This window comes from Columba livia, chromosome 4, assembly GCF_036013475.1.
Source record: "Columba livia isolate bColLiv1 breed racing homer chromosome 4, bColLiv1.pat.W.v2, whole genome shotgun sequence".
NCBI lineage: Eukaryota > Metazoa > Chordata > Aves > Columbiformes > Columbidae > Columba > Columba livia.
Window position 1 is genome coordinate 51593706 of NC_088605.1, and position 19977 is coordinate 51613682.

A 19977-nucleotide genomic window follows, 5' to 3' on the forward strand; every position below is an offset into this window, starting at 1 on the left:
TAAAACCCTCTGGACACTAGGTCTGGGGATTTTTCTTCTTTCTTAAGTGAAATTTCATTCTATTTTAAGAGACGATTTTGCAAAAAAGGGGTATGAAGTGACAGAAATGGAACCAGAGCAGTTACAGGGCACAGCTACACACTTGCAGTATAACCTTTGTGCTTGCCTGTGCAGAGGCTGAAATGCAGAAGTAATACATGAGCATATATATGCTACCGATAGTTGATTTACAGTTAGAGAATATCTAGGTTTACCCTGCAGCTTGCTGAGGGCACACAGTATGTACTCCTGACTGTCTTACACATCAACTATCAACCTCGGGATGGTTTTCCACAGGCTTTCCTTTGGAAATTCTTGAATTCTCCAAAAATGACCCTGGCTCCCTGCAAAAAGCCATGTTTCAAGGGGCTTGAACAGAATGTGAATTCTGGCAGACAAAACATAAATGTCACTTAAACTGATGCCTATAACAATTCCACTTGACTGGAACTACCATCTAGACAGAAGACCTACATTGGACTGTTGCACTGGCGCGTTCGAAAGCGAACTCCAGTTCCACAGGTTCGTGAGCAGGTGCCAAACTTTGTCCAGGGTCCCCAGCTGCCATCCTGCTTCAGCTGGTTAGTGTTCTTCCACATGCAGTGACCTTTATAGCACCACTGAGAAGTTGGGCAAGGAAAACAGATGAGAACAGAAACTAAAAACAAACCAACTGTATAAATGTGGTAAAATATAAAAGAATACAGAGGTGATCGCATGGGCTGAGAAAGGACATCTGAAAGAATAGACTGCAAGCAGGGACTTTCCAGAGGACAAAGGGAGTGAGGGTTTATGTACTTGGGGTCTGAGGGTACCTGATCCCCAATCGTTCCATGGGCGGATACAGGAAGCTCAACATTTTCCACCCCACTCTCCACTTAAATAAGTCTTTGTATCATTTGAGTCTTAGTCGCTACCACCTTTAAAAAGTAATTTTAATGTTCTGAATATTAGCAGGATAAACATTTTGCTGAGGAATAGTGTGTATTGTTGGTTTTCTTTTCCCTTCATAGTGGCCAAATATCATGCTTACACAAATGGGCTGAAACAGACGACTAGTCACTGAGCAGTGTGTACTTTTGATGCTTGCTAGGGCATATGCAGCTGGTATAATTTGCTTTTGTGTATCCCAAAATACAGGAAATCTGCTAAACAAACATTTATCTGAGCATAATTTTATAATTAAAAATGAATTAGCAGCAGGACACCCATTAATGGGCATACAAAAGGGAAAAAAAAAAGAGCTAATCCCAAGCCTACACAAATATTTAGCTATGGGATGTCTGGAACACAAGCACTAAGAAGCAGTCCTACAGTGACAGCATTATCTGCTACCATCGATTGCTCATGGCACTTTGTGGACACTTGGCAGATGAGACAAGAATACAAAAAAACATAACAAAACGGCTACAGAAGAGGGAGGCTAGAAGTGGGCTATGGTTTCAATGTCCAAAATTTATTTGTACTATGGTAAACCTTCACTGTTCACAGAACAGCAAGAAGGGAGAGCACAGCTCCCTCTTTTGCCTTCCTCTGGCTCCATCCAGGGGATGCTAGGCAATTCCTTGTCTTCCCCTGTGCCCTTCAACCCAAATAAATGTTTGGGTTTTTTTGTTTTGTTTTTTTTTTTTTTTCTTTTTCCTTCTTCAATTTAAACATAGCAAAAACACAATACTCACTTTCCCAGGGGCACATTCTGTGCCATCAAGTGGAGGTCCTTTCTTAGTCTTACAGAAATATGGGTTATCTGGATGGCTACACCACAACTGCTTGCATGGGTCAAAGGTTCGGAACTGAAATGCAGAATATTTATGAGACGAAACTCAAAATTAGATTATTAATACTTTTCAGACAAGCATTCAACCCACCCAGTCAGTTCATCTCAAACACATGAACAGCCACAAGTACAGTATCTTCATAAAGAAAAGGGCACTGCTTATTCTCTGCATCCTCTAGTCCTGAGCTGGTGGCGTGAAGAAAGGTGGAGACGCAAAGAAGTAGGAAGAAAGTGAGGTTTTTTCCCTTCTTCCTTAGGATCAATACCACAAGTCTGTGTCATGTGGACTGTGTTGCTGTCCACTTGACTGTTAAACCAAATTACCCAGAGGACTGTGTTCCATCCATAAATATCTCTCTCCTCTTTCTAGATCTGTTTAAACTATTACATTAACTGCTCTTCAATTAGGAGAAAATGCATATATTGCAGCTTTTAAATAAGGCCAGACACCAACTTGCTAAATGGACGTTTGTCTTCACCATGACTGCCTTGGACATACCGCTGTGCACATTTTATAGCCTACGCCAAAATCAAAGCGGCACTGTTCATCCATGGAATAATTGATGCCTGGCAGTTCAGGAAGTTTAGGCCAATCATGTTTGAAGGGGTCATCAAGAAGACAGTCGTAAGAGCTGTGGAAAGATACACAGGAAAAAAAAAATAATAATGAGATGTGGTGTTTTTTTTCTTGATCAGCAAGATCCAAGTGCTTATTCTTAGTAAGGCAATACTCCTTTTCTCTGATCTGTTTGCTGTCCTGTTTACTTATAGTTATTGCTCCCCAAAGTATCACAGTCCCTTCTGCAGGAATACTGCCTAGTGCAACATGACAGACCATTGGGTGGGAAGATCCTACAGCAAAATCCCTGCATTTGCTGAAGACTGTGGAGAAGCATCTCCAGGTCTTCCCTGCCCTTGCAAAACACGAAATTTGCACTTTACATTCCTGTCACTAGAGGGAGAAAACAAACACTTCCTCACTCTCAGTGCCAGAGGGCAACACCTCAATGTGCTTCAACTTGAAGTGGGATTCCTAATATAATGCCTAACCCAAAGCATGCTGAAGTCACACGGAGCCTTTCCACTGACTTAATGGAGCTTTGAAACAGAACAGCAACCTGAAAACAAGCCTTCTTATCCAAAACCTACTGTATTCACAGGGCTGGAGCCCTGCCTATGCAAAGGGCAAGAACAAGGCTTGCTTTTTCCTCATTCCTGTTTAACTCTGAGGTCTCAAAATAGCAATACTGGTGGGCTGCTCCTCCTGCACTGAGGTAGTTCACTTGAAGCTCTAAGGTCTCAATCAATTACTATTTTATGCTTTGTGTTATGAATAAGGTCTCATCTGTAGGAGATGTGGGTCAGCTCATGAAGTTTTCACTCAGTTTTGACTGGCAAAACCAGCCATTTGCAATGGAGAAAGAAGCCTAAGTAAGAATTGGATGAAGAGTAACTCTGAGGCCCCTGTAAGGCTGTGTTTATAAAAAGGGCTTTCACAGTCAAGAGTCCAGTTTATGACACTTGTGCCTGTTCTTCTGCACTGGGGTTGCCACTCATTTCCTCTCTGCTGTCTAGCAGAGGGCAGCACACTGGCCCCACATCCCAGGAACTGCAAAGACTTCTCTTGCCTTTAGTAAAACAACTACCGCTGAGTGCTGACAGGTCCTTACTGTATATATCTTTTGAGCTCTTGGCCGCTGCATCTGGACCAGTGGTAACGATGAAAGGCAGCCTGCACCAAGGGAGCCATAACACTCCCCATTGCTGTCTCATCCCCACATCTGTTCCCTTGCCCATCGTGCTCCATTCCCAGCCTGTAACAAAGAACCGGTATCAGAGCCCAGGCAGTTTCTGCTCTTCAGCTGGTAAAAATGCTGTAAAGAAAACAGTTTCTCATGCACATGTAATGATGCAAAATGAAATTGTTCTTTGCATTCTACAGATATCACCTGTATTTCAAATGGATCTTCTCTGATGCCAAAAGGTAAGGACTCTCTGAATTTTCTTTCATTTATACTTTAATTGTTAATACCAGGAATGAACTAACTAGATGATGATGACTTCCTATGCTTCAGAAGAAGGAAAACAGTTCTTCTGCTTGTTAGGGAGCAGATCATTCAGACATTTAACTGTTCATGTTTTTATAGTCATTTATCAAAAGCACCTATTTAAACACAGAGCTAACACAGTTACCAGGTTGCATCTCCACAGAGCTAACATGGTTAGCATGCTGCATCTCCAAGTGTGCACCTGGTACAACTTAATACACAAGTGACTCAGTCATCTCCAGTTTTGCTAAATTCCTCCTGTTACTTGGACACTGTCAGAAAAACATAAGTAGCCTGCACTGCTCAAGGAAGATAAAAATGAGACCCTCAGTGCTTGACATCCATTCATTCAGACAGCTGAGATCTTTGCTTAATCAGTTACTCTCAACCTAACATCTTATCATTCTTGAAGAAGTGCCCAATCTAACAAATTACCATTTTCAATGAGAAGAAAGAAGATGCTTGACAAGCTACTGTCTCCATTACCTGGGCATTCCACCTTTCTTACTGACCTCTTCCTCATTCTCACCCTACAGAAACCAAGCTCCTCCTCTCTCTTCCCCTTTCCCTTCTTCACCTACTTATCTCTTCATTGATGAAACCACTTGATGCATTCGAAGGGGATAGAAATCAAAATAGTATAGCTTTCTTATAGCCATTAAAATTAAACCACCTGAGGCAAGCAGGAGATGGAGCACCATATTTTCTTGGTAATCTAACATTAAAAGTTAGACTTACACATGACCAGTTTCATGGGCAACAACAAAAGCTGATGAAAACCCATCCTCATGGTTGAGAGTACAGCTACGGACAGGGTGACACATGCCAGTAACAGGTGCATATCCTGTTGAAAGAAAGCATGTCTGATTTATTTACACATTACATTGATTTTATGTGAGACACCCCAATAAATTCACTACCTGAGAAGAAGCGAGGATTCCTTTCCTTTGATTGTCATTTTTCTCTCTCTCTTTGCAATTGTTGTCAAACAGAGGAAATGGCTCTGACAGACTGAGACTGATTCCACAGACATCTGTGTTACTTCAGGCACTTACAAATTTATCACCAAAAATGGACAAGGTTCCCATACAATTAAAGGGTAGAGCTGTAGGCTGAGGTTTTTCGCCCGTGCTTGTATTAGTACCTCCATGTGCATAGTGCTTGTCTTTTCCTCAGCAAAAGCTAAAATCTTTCTGAAGACATGGAATTCTGCCTGATATCTCATCCCAAACAGTTTTACTCCAGGCCTGCTAGTCAAGACCTGAAGGAGAAATCAGACCCTGAAATGTGAAGGAAGCATGGAGATACTGCACACAAATATCTAAAGCATCTCCAGCTGAATAGCCAAAACACAGTACATTTTTCAATAAGCTACCTGGAAAATCAGAAATTTACTTCAGACAATATGGGCTCGCCAGCAAATGAGCACAAAAACTTTCTTGCTAAAGGGCATTTCTGACTGAAAGCAGGTCAGTCTTACCTTGGTGCTAGGTAAAGATTTGTAAGCTCTGGACTTTAGAGCTGAATGTACTACTGACACTACATTAAATTATAGACGTATTACACTGCTTCTGCATGACTGGATAGTGCATGGGGGCCTTTTCTTCACAGGTATGTTGCAGGATTTGAGTCTGAAGGTGCAGAGGATGGGCGCAACACTAGAGTAGACTCTGGTAGCTGGCAGAAGGGTTGGAGCCACAAAACCAGCTGCAGTGCTGGAGCAGGGCATGAAGCACCAGGAGAAGCTCTGGGGTTTTATTATAGGAATGTCTAGTGACTGACACAGGGAACATTCAAGGAGCAAGCAGGACTGTTGGTGTGTTCAAGGAAAATGAGGCATAGAAGGCAGAGGGTGTTTTTGAATGCCTAATACTAGATTTATTGCATTGGAAGCCATTACATTTAGTAAGAGTGCTTTGCTTCAGAAATTGCTCTATTTTCTAGTCCCTTTTTTCTACCTGCAAGTAGAAGCAAGAAATGTGCACAGCCACAGGAACCCTCAGTCCTACCACAGACCACAGCATAAGAGATGAAAGTGCTTGTTTGGGCTGGAGAAATCATTACAGGATGCACATGCTGCAGTGTAGCTACATGAGAACCAATGAAATGAAAAAATGGATCAATTTGTTGCAATGCTGCACAGAGCAGCAAAATTTTAGAACTCAGGCAGATTCATTTATCTGCATTGAATTTTTGTGAATTTACTTCCCATTATCATCAGTTCCTTGAGTCAGAAAGATTAATGCAGGTATCAAGGTAACTAGTATGCTATCTAGAAAAAGAAATCTACAGTGAACAACGCAGTAAAATAATAGCAAAGTTGAATGCAAAGTGCATTGAGCATTTCTAGTGATTCCTGCACACACACACACACACACACCTGGTATTTGAAGAAGGTAAACAGCTATTCGCTTACATCTCTCAAATAAGAAACTTAGTCTTCTACAGTTAGATAGAAATGGCAAGGACTACCATAGTAAGGTCTACTTGCTTTTATAAAAGTATGTAACATGAATGGGAGGAAGGACTTTCTCTCCACAAGAGAGCAATGAGTACATGATCAGGCTGTCCATGCGGGCCTTTCCTAGAGCCAGAAGAGGGAACTGAAAGTTATGACGTGTACATGCTTTCCCCAACAGGATGGGGTTTCAATATATCTTTAAAATTGAATACTGCCTTAACTATTTGCTGAATGAATTCCTATGTTGTTTATTGTCTCAGGATCATATAACAAGCCAGTTTTCAAATTTTCCTCTTTTCTGGCAGGCACCAGACAAAAAGCACCAAGTCCAGAGAGTTTTGCTTCTGTCAGCTGCATTACCTTGCATACCAGCCGGCCCAAAATCTTGCCTGGTTAAGAAGATGGCATGATCATGGTGCTCAGAGTGATTGGGGTCTGACTTCTGCTGCTGATATGCCCAGCGGCAAACGTTCTCCAAGCTTCTTGACGGATTCCCCCTTTCAATCAAGCTAACGGACTGAAAGAACAACAGATTAGACCCAGGAGCTCCTCAAGGTAGGAAATTTCTCTATTCCTAAGACCCTGTCACTCTAAGTCATGATAACCTCCTTTCCTATGAGAAAAGAAAATGTGTATGTTAACTGTGACCGTGCATGTGTAATAGCACATCTTTAGGGTTTTTTTTGAAGACAGTGTTCACATCATCTCTGAAAGTAATGGCCTTTCTGTGTAGAGCCTGTATATGCAGAAGGAAGACACAAGATGTTCAGATTGAATCTTTTTTTTTTTTTTTTTTGTTGAAACTTGCTTACCCTCTGGACTGCCAGACGACAGTGTGACTCGGTTGAAATAAGCTATGACAAAGTAGTGACACACACAGCCTGTGTGGAGGAAGTGAATAATATAAACACATAGGACAGTGCCTCAACTGGTGCACAACACTGTAGCGCCAGTAAATGTCTACTGATTAACACAGATTAAACATCTGTTTCTGTGAGACTCGCTACAGTGTGTGCTTACAAGCTCAAGAAATTTTCATTGCAAGACAAACATCAAACTGGTATTTTGACTGGTCCAAATTCAATATCTGAGTTAAATGGAACAGATATGATCTTTATCAAATGCTAAGCAGCATTAGCACTTTCCTCTCATCCTGAACCATTTAACAAGCATTTGTTTCTAAATTCAGAGAGAATATTACAAGCAAAATCAACGTGTTGTTACATGTACTCTCTGTGGAGTACAAAGCCGAGGAGTGTTCTTTGATCCAATAAAAGGAATGTACGCAAAATGAGGAAAGGGGATAGTTACACTGGCAGACTGCTTGGAGGGAGTGCACCAGCAAGCTGTGTTGGTCAACCAAAACAATTGCATCTACAAAACGGATTTAATTCCCTGAGGACTCACAAAGGCAAGAACTGAGGCTGTAAGCCTGGGCAGACTGCACCAGGCTTGCACCTGTGTCACAAAGGGACACCCATGATCAGCTTCAGGAATGAGGGCGCAAACACATTTACCACATGCCAAGCAGGTTCTCTGGAACCTGCTGTTGAGTTCTGTTTCCACAGCACTTCATGTGATTCACATGGACTACAATTACAAAGAAAATGATGGCAGAGAACTGGTTCAAAGGCTTGCTTACCTTCGCATACCCCAACATGATCATTCGGACCAGCACAACATTTATGTGAACACCCAAGGATTCATCGTGGTAGATTTCATTCACCTGAGGAACAAAAAAAATAATAAAAAAAAAAGATTGAAAAGAAAAAAATCACTGATGATAGCAAGAGAAGTCCCAAGGCCATGTATGTATTATTTCTTATACCACGACAGTCTTCTTAGAAGAGGATTCAAGTCTCAAATAATTTCTATGCAGTGAGAAATGTCATTACATAGCCCCTCACAGAGAACTTTCCGAAGCACAAGTCAAGACCTCTCTCAAGTTTAACAGCCTTTGGATCAGGGCCAATAGAAAAGTTGATCTGGGGAAAAAAACCATACTTTAAGTCCAAATCCTGCAAATTCTTATCTGAATGCTTCATTTCACTCATTTGATAAACATGATGAGGGAAATGAGGTTATTCCTGAAAGCAAGGCTATAGCAGTGTGTTTGAGTTCACTGAAGGAATTTAAAAGCAGTTAGACTTTGCTTTAACAATAGATAAAACTATCACTATCCATTCCACATGGCCACCTCTGCTATGTCATCTGGCCACTCCAGCTGTGGATGAATTCCAGATTCTGTTTCTGTTTGCTTCATCAATCATTTGTCTCAATTCAATCAGTTTAAACACATGGGATTAGTATTATAACAAGGAGAGTGAGCGAGGATATTTTTGTTCTTTTTCTAAAAGATTCAGCTGCCAGTAGCTCTCACTCAAGGAACTGTGCTGTTAACTTCAGCATAGGCTTGTCCTAGGAAAAATACTTGAGTATTTGACTTAAAGCCATTTTTGCATTCTGAAGCTCTACATCAGGAAGGCAGAATATTTAGACAATGACTGAATAATGAGGTTCCGTCTCTGCACACATGTAGGCATGTGTTTAGCTTTAAAGACAGTACTCTTGATTCTAGATCAATCTTAAAACTAATGGGCAAAGCATTTCCAAATCCCAGACATGCTTTGGAAATTTTCATCTGAAAGTTTTAAAGTGAACGGTATTGCCAGAGGCATAAGCGCTGTATTATACCTTACAGAGTGGTGGTATCTCCAAATAGACTCGATTTCTGCAAGTTAACGCACCAACTGTATGAAAGCATGTGATGTTTATGTGATCTAGAAAGACTTACTACATTAAACACTACATTAAAACTACATTAAAAGACTTATTACATTAAAAACAACTTACTACATTAAAAACAACTGCTAGCCTGAGGAAACGCCCAACCGAAAGACCACCTCATGAGACTTCGAAACCCTCATCCTCAAGGAGTGCAGAAAACATACAGGAAAGAGCCCCCAGGGAGTCCTCATAAAAAAGTCCACAGCTTTGCAGCAAAGTAGGTCTGCAGAGGTCACCAGTGAGATCTGTACACATCATTTAAAGGCTGAATTTTTATTCTAGTCTAAGAAGATATTTCCAAAGCAAATAAAGATTAGATAGTCACTTCCTCTGTTAGTTCTAATGCTCCAATAAATTTTGGCCCCATTTACCACCTTCCAGCAACTCTCACAAACCAATAACATCTCAAAGAAATGCTGTATCCAACAGTTTTGTGAAAATAAGCAGCTGATTACAAGTAATACTGCAGTTCCACTGAAAAACGGAAATATCTCGTAGTGGGTTTTGTTTTGAAGAAATTTTTTTTAGAAGCAACTAATGCTGCTGCCCTAATTTTTCAAGATAAATTAGAAGTATGTGTTCACTTTTGTACTAAGAAGAATACTTGCGGAGGTGAAGTTAAAACCCACAGAATTATGCAGATAGATCAAAAATTGTTCTCCTTGAGTGAGGACCTTCCTTGTGTCTGGGAAGGTGAGAAATATTCTGCCATCAGAGTATAAATCTGCAGATCATCAATGAAGTTACTCATTCCCCTCAAAGCAAAATAAATATTATATTATGGGTAACTGGCGAAAAATAAACACCACTGTTCAGAGACTGGTATACTGGAGAAGGAGTTAGAGGTTTGATGTTTTCTTTTTTTTTTTTTTTTTTTGAATGAGGCTAAACAGAACTTCCCTTTTCCTCTCATGAAAAAAGTCATTCTGAGTTGTCCAGACTGTGCGACCTGGCAGAATGATTTCAGTCCATGGTTTTTAAAAATGTAATCCCTTTTAGGACCAGCTGAGAGTAGACTGTCAGGAGGACAGTTTTACAAGGAATGAGCATGTAAGTCAGAGTGTCTGTCTTGTTAAGCAATTATCTCTAAGTTTGATCAGTCATTTCATATTTTCTCCCTGCTAATGCAATAGTATTGCTCCAACAAAGGTTTGTGTCAGAAAAAACATTAACAGTGTCCCTTATGCCAAGAAACAACAAGTATGACTTTCCTAGAGACAAAAAGGATCCTGGAATTGACTGAAAGATTCAAGTCTTCAAGATTTCTCCATAACACCATTTTTTACCCCACTACAGGATTCATATATATTCTTGTGACTTAGACACAGGAAATTTGGGAAACATGTTACCTTGCTGGAAGGCCACAGATCTTAAAAAAAGTGTGGCAAACATCAGTGTAGACTGCAGCACTTTCCAACTGCTGTGACTGCATCTACACTGTGGTTAGAATGGCAAAATAAATTACATTTCAAGATATTGGTACAAAGCACATAGGTAAATCACAGCCCAGTAAGCTTGATTTGCCTGATCCAAACTTGTGAAATATATCACAGATGTCCAACTGGCCATATAGCCTAAGGGGAGAGTGGCTGGATTCTCACCTGTCACAGAAATTGCTGCCTCTTGACCCACAGTCAACCATACATTCCCCAGCTACATTAGACAGTTCCTCTAAGTACCTTTTGCAGTATGAGCTGTTGGTAGCTGGCCTGTCAAACTTGGGGCAGCCAGCCAGCCAGGTGCAGATGCACAGCTGGTTTTGTGCAGGTACCTTGCAATTCCCTGTCAGGGCTGCCCACCAGCGCCCACTGACTCATCCTCCATGGTGCACAGGTAGGGGCTGCAGGCTAATCCAAGGCAATCCACAGCCTTTGCCAAGGGCTGAGATCCCAAATGACTTGGAGGAGTAAACCACCTTCCCAGCAAAGCCCCACCAATCATCACAGTCTCCTCCAACCATGTCCCAGATCTGCTCGCATCAGTGTCCCTTCTGGCTTTCAGCTGCAGGAGGACTAGGAGGGGTTGTGGCTGCCAGGTCAAAGCACGAAGAGACATGAGAATCCTGGACTCACCCTTGCTTTTTCCTTTTTTTATTACTGGCTGACCCAGACAGAGTTTGGTTTCCTATTCTGTGTTTCAGGTCTTGCCTGTAGCAACCTCCTTTAATATTTTTTGATGAAAATCTCAGTATGAGAACAGTATGACCTTGATTACCAGCTCTTAATTTCCTTCTCTTAGAATGGATGGCATCTTTGATGACTTCTCTAAGTTATCAAGATATTTCAATAGAAATGATTTAGGAGTAACTGAACAGGCTGAGGAAGGTTACAGAAGTTTCTTCGCTGACAACTTCCTGTGTCTGCCCACTCACAGCAAGTTCTCTGGTTACATCAAATGCTTCATTTGACTTGCTCTGGGGACCATAGAGCTTCAATAACTTTCTGTTTGTGCCTTGTTGAAACTAGTTACACTTCGGTGTACAACTTGCATGAAACAAAGTGCAGTTTCTGAATTAGTATTCTGCAATGAGGAGAGTTGAGTAATTCAGAATTTAATGATTAATGCCATCAGTTGCCTCATTGTTCACATCACTGGAAATGAAACAGCTTTGAAACAAATAGTCATCTACTGGTCTGCTGACTATCCATATGAATAAATCACTAGATTAAATGGCAAGGAGTGTGTTGAGCTCTTTTAGAGACACCTTCGTGTGCCACCATTCGTCTTCACTATAGGCTGAGGGGAATAGTAGATTAAAAATGATGTAAACTGATACGCAAGAGAAGTGAATGCTTGATGACAGTATCCTATAGAAACAGCTCCCTAACTAATAACCTTGACAGACAACAGCTAAGCTATAAGCCTGACAGCATCAAATATTTGTGTTAATGTTCAGCGTTGTGAAGTGCGGCTTTGAAGAAAAAACAGCTGACATAGCCTCTTCAGTCTTGTGATGAAGTGAGAGGGCTTGGGCCATTCTCGAAGCCATGCAATTCAGCTCCACAGCATAAACCATCAGCTGGACGACAGGCAAGAGCAACAACTCCAAACTCAAGAGAAAAACTCACCACTGATGGAACAGGCTATTTGCCTGTAAAGAACATCCCTCAGTGCTCACTGTGACGTTGAAATGTGAGGAAATAAAGCAGAAATTTTCTTCTGAACTGTGCCACTCAAGCACACCCACTTAGCACAGAAGCTAGGCTAGAAGATGACTGTTCAATGGCATCAAGTGAGAGAGTGCAAGCTGCATCCTCCTCTTCCTCCTCTTCCAATGCAACACCCAGCCCACAGCCCAGTCAAGTTGGCAACAAGACTTCCGCTGCCTCCTGTGAGATTTTTTGTAGATGTCCAGGCTCTGCAAACACTCACACACATTTAAACTCTGCAACAAAAAGAAGCCCCTCAGAAAGCCACTGAGCAGGGGCAAAAAAACCTGGCAGGAACAGTGCTGAACTTGGGCTACTCTGGCAACTTTATACAACTTTTTATTAGGAGAATTTTTAAAGCCTGATACTCTTCCGTGTCTGTCATCTATCCCTGCATTTATTTTGCATCATCTTTTCTTCTTATTTCCTTTTTTTACCTGCATCTTGTTTTTATAAAGCCATATGAAAAAGATTACTGTTGTTAAAATATTTTCAGGAATGACTAGATTGTTCCAAAAGCATTCCTTCTAAAAGAGGTAATGATCTTACTGTAGTCAATGTACAGCTTCTCAGGGAAGAGGTGTCTCAGCTTGCTCAGGCTCTGTATTGACATATAGTCCCAGTAGATGGAGCCACAGACATCTAAGAAAACATGGAACAGCTCTGCTGTTGACAGTTAAATGTTTTTAAAACTAAAAAGCCAGTATTTTGAAATCATCTTCAATGAAGAGTTATTGTTGATGTTTCACGAGGTATGTGGTAAAAGGAAAATGATTCTTTGCAAGTACGGTATCAATAATATTTTGTTACTCACATGAACAATGACTTTTCAACTCAGATTTTCTGGATTCAAAAGTTTACTTGTTTCTACTTTTGCAAAAACTACATTAACTACTATTTCACACTCTTCAGCAATACAAATTACTCTTGGAGGTAAGTACCACCACAAGTCACTGCTCAGGGGAAACTGGCATTTCTGAAATGCTGCTAGCAAGAATAGTCTGGTAGATCTGCACAGAAAAAATGTTGCACATTACCTTACCTCATGCATGCTGTAGTTGGTCACCAGCATTAGCTCTCATTTCCATGTGGAACTGCACAGAAAAGAATGAACACTGATCTGACTCTTTTCCTTTATCCGAGGTAGTAACTGTCAGGCAAATGATTGGGTTAGAGACCAGAAAATGTCAGGATATGTCTCAAGTAATGTGTTTAGGCCATGCTATGCACTTCTAGACAGAGGCAGAAGTGAACAAGAAAGGCTCTTAGAGTCATGATTGTCTTACCTCTGTTGTAAAAAACATAAAGAAGAGCAACTGATGGATAGATAAGGAACTGCAGCTAGTGTGTGTGCACGGAGACCTCTGGCAGAAACTTTTATACATATCTGGGGCTTTCCCTACTTAAGTTAATCATAAGGTTCTTAGTGACTGCAGCACTGAGCAGTTCTGATATACACCTCCCTGAAACCACAGAATTATAATTAAATCTGGACTTCTTTTTTGTTGCTGAATTAGTAGTAGTGATGGACAACAAACTACAATTGTTATTTAGAAAGAAGGAGATACCCACAACACTGCAATGCTGAGTGGATAGTGATCACCAAAAGAGGAATTCTGTCAAAAGCAGTTGGAAATTTGAGAATGAAAGATGCATGGAAGTACCACTCTCCTGGCCAATTTTGGATTACTCTCCAGAAAAAAAATAAAAGGATAGATATAAATACTGCCAAATCCCAAACCCACTTAGAATCCCCTAGTAAAACCTAGTGCTTTCTGTGCATATCTTTCTGATTTCAGTTACGTTAATCCAGGGACACTTTGTTTTAAGTAACCACCCAAGGGAGTAACAAATGTCAGTTGCCTAATGCAGGAGACCTTTACTTTCAGGTCTAACACAACAGTGCTGAAAACATCAAGCTTTTTTGAAGTGTCCAACTGTACTGGCTACCTCTTGCTGAAAACAATCACTATGAACGTTTCACCATTCTGTCTTTTTTACAGACTTTTAAAAGTCTTTTGAAGACATTTTTAAAGTCTTTTTTTTTCTTTTTTAAAAAAATTCCTTTAAACTGAATGCAGTGCCATAAAGAGCTTTTCTTTTTGTTAGAGGTTTCTCTTAGGTAGCATGGAGGAGAGCAAAGCAATGTTATGAGAGACAACATAACACAAAAGAGCTTGCTGCAAAGCACCAGATATACTGACAGTGTCACATTTCCATAAAACATTAAACAGTGCTGAAAACTGATTTTCCTCTTTCAAGAAGTGACTTCAACACCAGTATGGGACAGCATTATGTGACAGACACAGGACTGGGCTCCTGACAGAGCGGAACTTAACAGCTGGGTTTCCAACTTCCAGAGCTGACCCTTAACATCTGTTTTAGATGCACTGCTGATGCTGGTTTTTCCAGCCTGTTTCTTATGCCAAGAGTACATACAAATTTTAAGTATAGGGAAACATCTCAGGCATTTCTTTAGTTGAAAATGAACCTCTACGCCTGGAGCTGCAATGGCATGGCAAGGCTGTGCAGTGCTTGGTTCCCAGTGAGCCAGCTCTGGCACCAAGAGCAGTATGGTTGTGTGAGCATGGCACAGTGCCTGCGATAACGAGTCTTGGCATAGGTTTGAATGAATGTGATATAATGCTTTTTTGAACTTGAGCAAAATAGTGTTGCTTATGATGCCTGTATATGTTTGTTCTCTTTAAGCTACGGTGGAGCTATCTTGTGTATGCTGCGTTACATGTGGCAAAACTGCCTTTAGCTTCCCTGCTTGGGAAGGCAAATCTCAGATCATTACCATCAGCTTTGCAAAAATCATCACGAATACTAATAACATCTGTCACAAATTCTTTCTCACCCAGAGCTTCCTACTTTTAGGAAAAGATGCAAGTCTACATATGCGAGGTTCAGTTCTTGGATCTTCACACCACTAAATCCAAACCTAAAACTGAACCCAAAAGTCAGGTTCATGTCTGTCAAACATGTCTGTTCAGCTGTTCTGAACTGTGTGTGCTGGTGTCAGCAGTGTATTGGATTGCAACAGCTACACTCCCAGTGGCTGACAATCTAGGAGCAAGCAAAGACTTCCTCATGTGCTTTGTGTGTCCCTCAAGCCTAAAAAAGCAGCTTCTACTAATAACAAAGATACACAGTTAGTAGACATACATTCATGGCCATGAAAATCTTGCTGTCGATTCACCGGTGTCTCAGATTGTGCACAGAGCAGCCCAGGTTCAGTGGTTTGTTTTTCCTCAAAGAGCTTCACACCCAGCTCCCTAACACACCCCAGTCAAAGGCTTTCTGTGTGCATGTCAGAGGAGGAGAGGAAGTTATGATTAAATGCTTCGGGTTCTGGAACCAAAGGCACAGACATGACTCAATAGCCTCTTTTCATCAAATCAAGATTCTACAGTATCCATTTACTTACTGTTAGTGGCATATTGAATTACCAGTGATCTAAAACATACAAGTGCCAAACTACAGAAACAGTAGGAAAGGCATGAGACTGAACAAAGCTGCAGGTTGTAAACCTAGTAGACTAAATTCTGTTTTTCAGTTAAAATCTGTGTATATGTCTGGAGTTTCTGATTCCAGATTTATAGCACAGTATGATTCTGTACAGAGTTATTATAATTCTACACAGATTTATGCTGGAAAATATATCAGTTGGTTTAAATTCACATAGACAAGCTTTTTTTTTTTCCTCTCAAATACTAGGCATTAGATTTTTAAACTGCTGGTCCTTATTTTTGGAGCTAGTAAGGTGGGGCAGATTTTCAAAGATGTTTGGCATGTTTGTGCTCTTAGCAAAGAGAGTTTTTCTTTTAATGGACCTGGCTTAAAACATCTAAAAGCTAACTGGGATCTTACCATGACACCATACCTGTGGGTACAGTTTGGTCCTGGCCCTGTACTTCCACTCAGTATTGAGGGATCTCATTTGTACCTAAGCAGTAGAGTCTTTCACACACATAGGATTTGTGTCGTTGGCAGCACAGCTCCTTATGAAGAGAGAGTCTATTTAGCTGACTGAGGCACTTTCAAAGGGAGCAAAGAGATCTTCTCTAGATATGGCAACATATTTTTAGTCTGAAACAGAAGAGGTAACAATTTTCAGCCTCAGGTCTCCATACCTGAGTAGCCACATGATGCAGTTGTTGCACAGTGTGCACTAAATAGGAGTGTTGCAATAAAGTCACATTGGATCAAAGCTTGGGTCAAAGGGAGAGAGCATGGGAGAGAAGTAACATCTCAATCATTCTACATGCAGAGTTTCTGTCATTTCTGTGTTACCTGCGTTACACATGAGGTCTAACAAAAAGGCTTTGTCCCAAGAAGTCTTGGAAACAATGCTGAGTCTTACTACCTGCTTTCCCATCACTTCATGGTGTCACTGATCTCACCTCTTTCATTAACCCACTGGCAGCAGATTTTCCACTGGCCTGATGAGGTGCAAGGGGGTTATTCCTGTCACTCCAGCAATCACCAGTCACCCCCACATAACTCACATTATAATGAACTAAGTGAAAGGTTGAGCCTCAATTAACCTTTTCATGTGCTACGGCCACATGTAGCGTCACTGCCTGTCACTGCAGGCAAAATGGTATCAAGTTTGGAGCAAGGGAAGGCATTAAGAGCAGGAAAATGCAGACATAAAGATTAACAGCACAAGCATGTAAACTAACCATAAAAGAAGCACTGAAAGCCAAATGCACCACCTGTTATTCACATTGGACGTCCCTCCTGAAGTGGAATGCTGTGTAGTAAGGGGACCTGAAATGGGGGCTTTGGGATGAGAGGGAGAAGGTGCTTCCAGTACTTTGAAGTAATGAAGGGCCTGAATTCTCTCAGTCAGGGATGATGGCAGCTGATGTCACACAGAATAAAGGGTTACAAAGATGATTTATAAGCCTATAGAATAACTTTAATTTAATAATTAATTTAATGTAATAATTTTAATAATAATTGAATTAATTTAATAATTTAATTCCAGGAATAAAAAGGTGAGTGCAAAAACAACACCAAAAGAAAACAAACAAAAATAAAAATGCACAAGAATAATTTCATCAAACCATTACTAACTGTAAACCTGTTCTCTTAAAATCTGTCCTTGTTATATTGGTTTTATTTCCTGGAAAACTTCATGATCCCCATAGCTTCTAAGATGTATCCTAACAGTGTCAAGCTCATTTTCACCAGGAGCCACATCAGCCTCACAGTTGCCTTCAAAAAGCCGAATATGATTTTAGGACCACATAAATGTAGGAGTAGTTACATTTATATGGTCCTAAAACTATATTCGGCCCTTTGAACACAACTGTGAGACTGTTGTGGCCCGCGATGAAAATGAGGTTGACACCCTTGATATATCCGTATGGGTCTGATGCTTACGTGCATTAAGGCCACACACTGCAAGGCACTATACATCTCCTTTACATTAGTTTCATATATATTTTAAAGATTTTTTTTCTAATATGTGAAAAACAGAAAACATTTAAGCTTGAGCAATTCTAGCATTCAGTGCTGATATAATATGCGATTTGTAATGTATAGTGTGAACTCTGCCGCTGTGTAACATGCATTTGCATGGAATCAGATAGTGTGGTTCAAGACTGTATCTTCAAATACAGTACCTAGCCATTGATTTTACAGCCAGAAATGTATATGTAGAGAAAATATACCTGCAAACCCCATAAGACACTCTATAATAAAGTTCTGAGTCTCTGCTCCTTTGTACTTTCTGTGTAAATACAGCTATTGTCACAGCAGTTAAGGAACAGATGCTACTAGCAGGTTTGCTTTCTTTCAAAGAGCTGTTAGGTGTTGAGAACACTTTTTTGCTCTACATGTTTATTCTTTAACCAACTTCTCCTTCAGAACTGTGTTGTGGGAGAAGTCAGGAATTATTAGAAGTGTTTACATTTTTTTCCCCACTGTTTTTCAGCTATTTCCAAATTCTTGGAATTACCCTAGAATGTGCCAAAGAAAACTACTGCAAAAAAGATCCATTTAAAGAAACATCTTAAAAACAGAGAACCATATCCAACAGCAGACAAAATTATCACATTTGTATTTGTCCCAAGCATAGTCTCCTAGATACTCCTGCAAGAGTTCATAAAAGCCTTTCACATTCCAAAACAAGCAGTGCAGCACTATGGAAGATACTCACTATGTTCATTAGGGTGAGGAGGTAGTTTTGAACATGTTCTTTGCCATGGAATCGGACGACAGAATCATCCACGCCTAGCAGCACCTCAATGTTGTAGTCATCATCTCCCGCATGCCTGCGTTGCCTCAGGGTTTTGTTCAGTTGCTGCTCTATGCTGCTGTACAGGGAACTCAGGTCTCCGAGGCTGCCAAGAAGAGACTCTACAAGAAATAGTAAGACATAAACGTTGTTGCTTTTTCCATGCAAGAGACGGAACATGACACACCAATGTGGTGTTCACAGAGTTCGCTTTATTGTCAGACCGGGCTAGCTTTATAGAAAAGCTGCCCTGTCCACGCACCTTGTAACAATGTGATTGGTTGTAACTCGTGCTATACAATAATGTGATAGGCTGCATGTACTGTCCATGTGCTCTGTACGCGTGTGTCCGGCAATTGCTCATTTATTGTTACCTTCTAATGGTGCTCCTTTCGTTTCTTTTGTCTCTGGCTTCACCTCTCAGCCAGGCTGGAGACAACCCCATCCCCCCAGGGCAGGCTCTGCCACTACATCTCCCCCTCTTTTATTTAATATAATATTAATAATATGCCGTATCATGCTTTAAAGATAATGCGAAATACAAGGTAAGAACATTAAGGCTAACACAATTACAATTAACAAGAATGGACCTGTTTTCAATATTCCTTTTAACCAAACAAGGCACCCAACCCAAAAACCCAACATCTTCTGTTATTTTCTTGTTCTGCAAATCTTTTATCTTTTTATCTTTTAAGTTCAAACAACACATACAATCAAACTCTTCATAACTGTGACCATAGCCAATAACAAAAAATTAATTGCTGCTCTGTTTTACAAAGTGGTATTCTCAACATTGGCTACATCCATTGCTAAAAGCGGTAGGTAACACCTCTGAGGTTAAGGGTTGTCATCATTGCAATCAGTTTCTTCTCTGTTAGCTAGCCAAGGTCTCACCCACTTTGCTGGGATCCATGAATTTTTGTGATTACCTGTAGAAACACAAGCATATCCCCTTCCCCAGGTTATTAGTGACATAGGACCTTCCCATTGTTGTGTTGTCGGATTAAACACACTAACCTTAGGTACATTTTCGGAAAAATCTTTGACATTTTTTATATAGTGCATAACAACAGGTTCCATTTCAGTTTCACTTTTAGGATTAAGCCAGTTCAGCACATACAACGCCTTCATCAATACCTCTTCTGGGCTCACACCAATTCCCCCTTGTTTTTTCAAAATAGACAAAAGATTTTTCAGGGTGCAGTGTGCACGCTCAATAATGGCCTGGCCAGTAGAATTATAAGGGACTCCAAACAGGTGTTGTACCTTCCACTACCATTGTCTGTTTTGATCTGTGTAGGGACACCCATGACAGCAAAAGCTTGTAATAAATGACGTTTTACCACTTTTGCATTTGCTGAGGTCAAAGCTGTAGCCCACAGCAGTCCTGAACAGGTATCTATGGACATGTGAATGTACTTTTGTCGGCCAAATGGTGCAAATTCAGTAATATCAGTTTGCCATAA

General features: G+C 40.6%; 1 protein-coding gene across 10 annotated transcripts in view; it reads right to left on the bottom strand.

The window, feature by feature from the left end:
• ADAMTS3 (ADAM metallopeptidase with thrombospondin type 1 motif 3) overlaps positions 1 to 19977 on the bottom strand; it is a 164529-nt gene that overhangs the window by 20912 nt on the left and 123640 nt on the right. For 6 of the 10 annotated variants that reach the window (XM_065061649.1, XM_065061650.1, XM_065061651.1 and 3 more), the window contains 8 exons: positions 18434 to 18633; positions 7968 to 8051; positions 6686 to 6842; positions 4603 to 4708; positions 3487 to 3630; positions 2316 to 2448; positions 1719 to 1832; positions 514 to 659 (listed from right to left, as the gene is read on the bottom strand). In XM_065061649.1, the coding sequence (XP_064917721.1) occupies positions 514 to 659; positions 1719 to 1832; positions 2316 to 2448; positions 3487 to 3630; positions 4603 to 4708; positions 6686 to 6842; positions 7968 to 8051; positions 18434 to 18633 (1084 nt within the window). Of the gene's footprint in view, positions 1 to 513; positions 660 to 1718; positions 1833 to 2315; positions 2449 to 3486; positions 3631 to 4602; positions 4709 to 6685; positions 6843 to 7967; positions 8052 to 13303; positions 13356 to 16147; positions 16323 to 18433; positions 18634 to 19977 lie in introns of those variants that run through there. The other 4 variants (XM_065061654.1, XM_065061657.1, XM_065061658.1 and 1 more) reach the window with 3 other exon arrangements.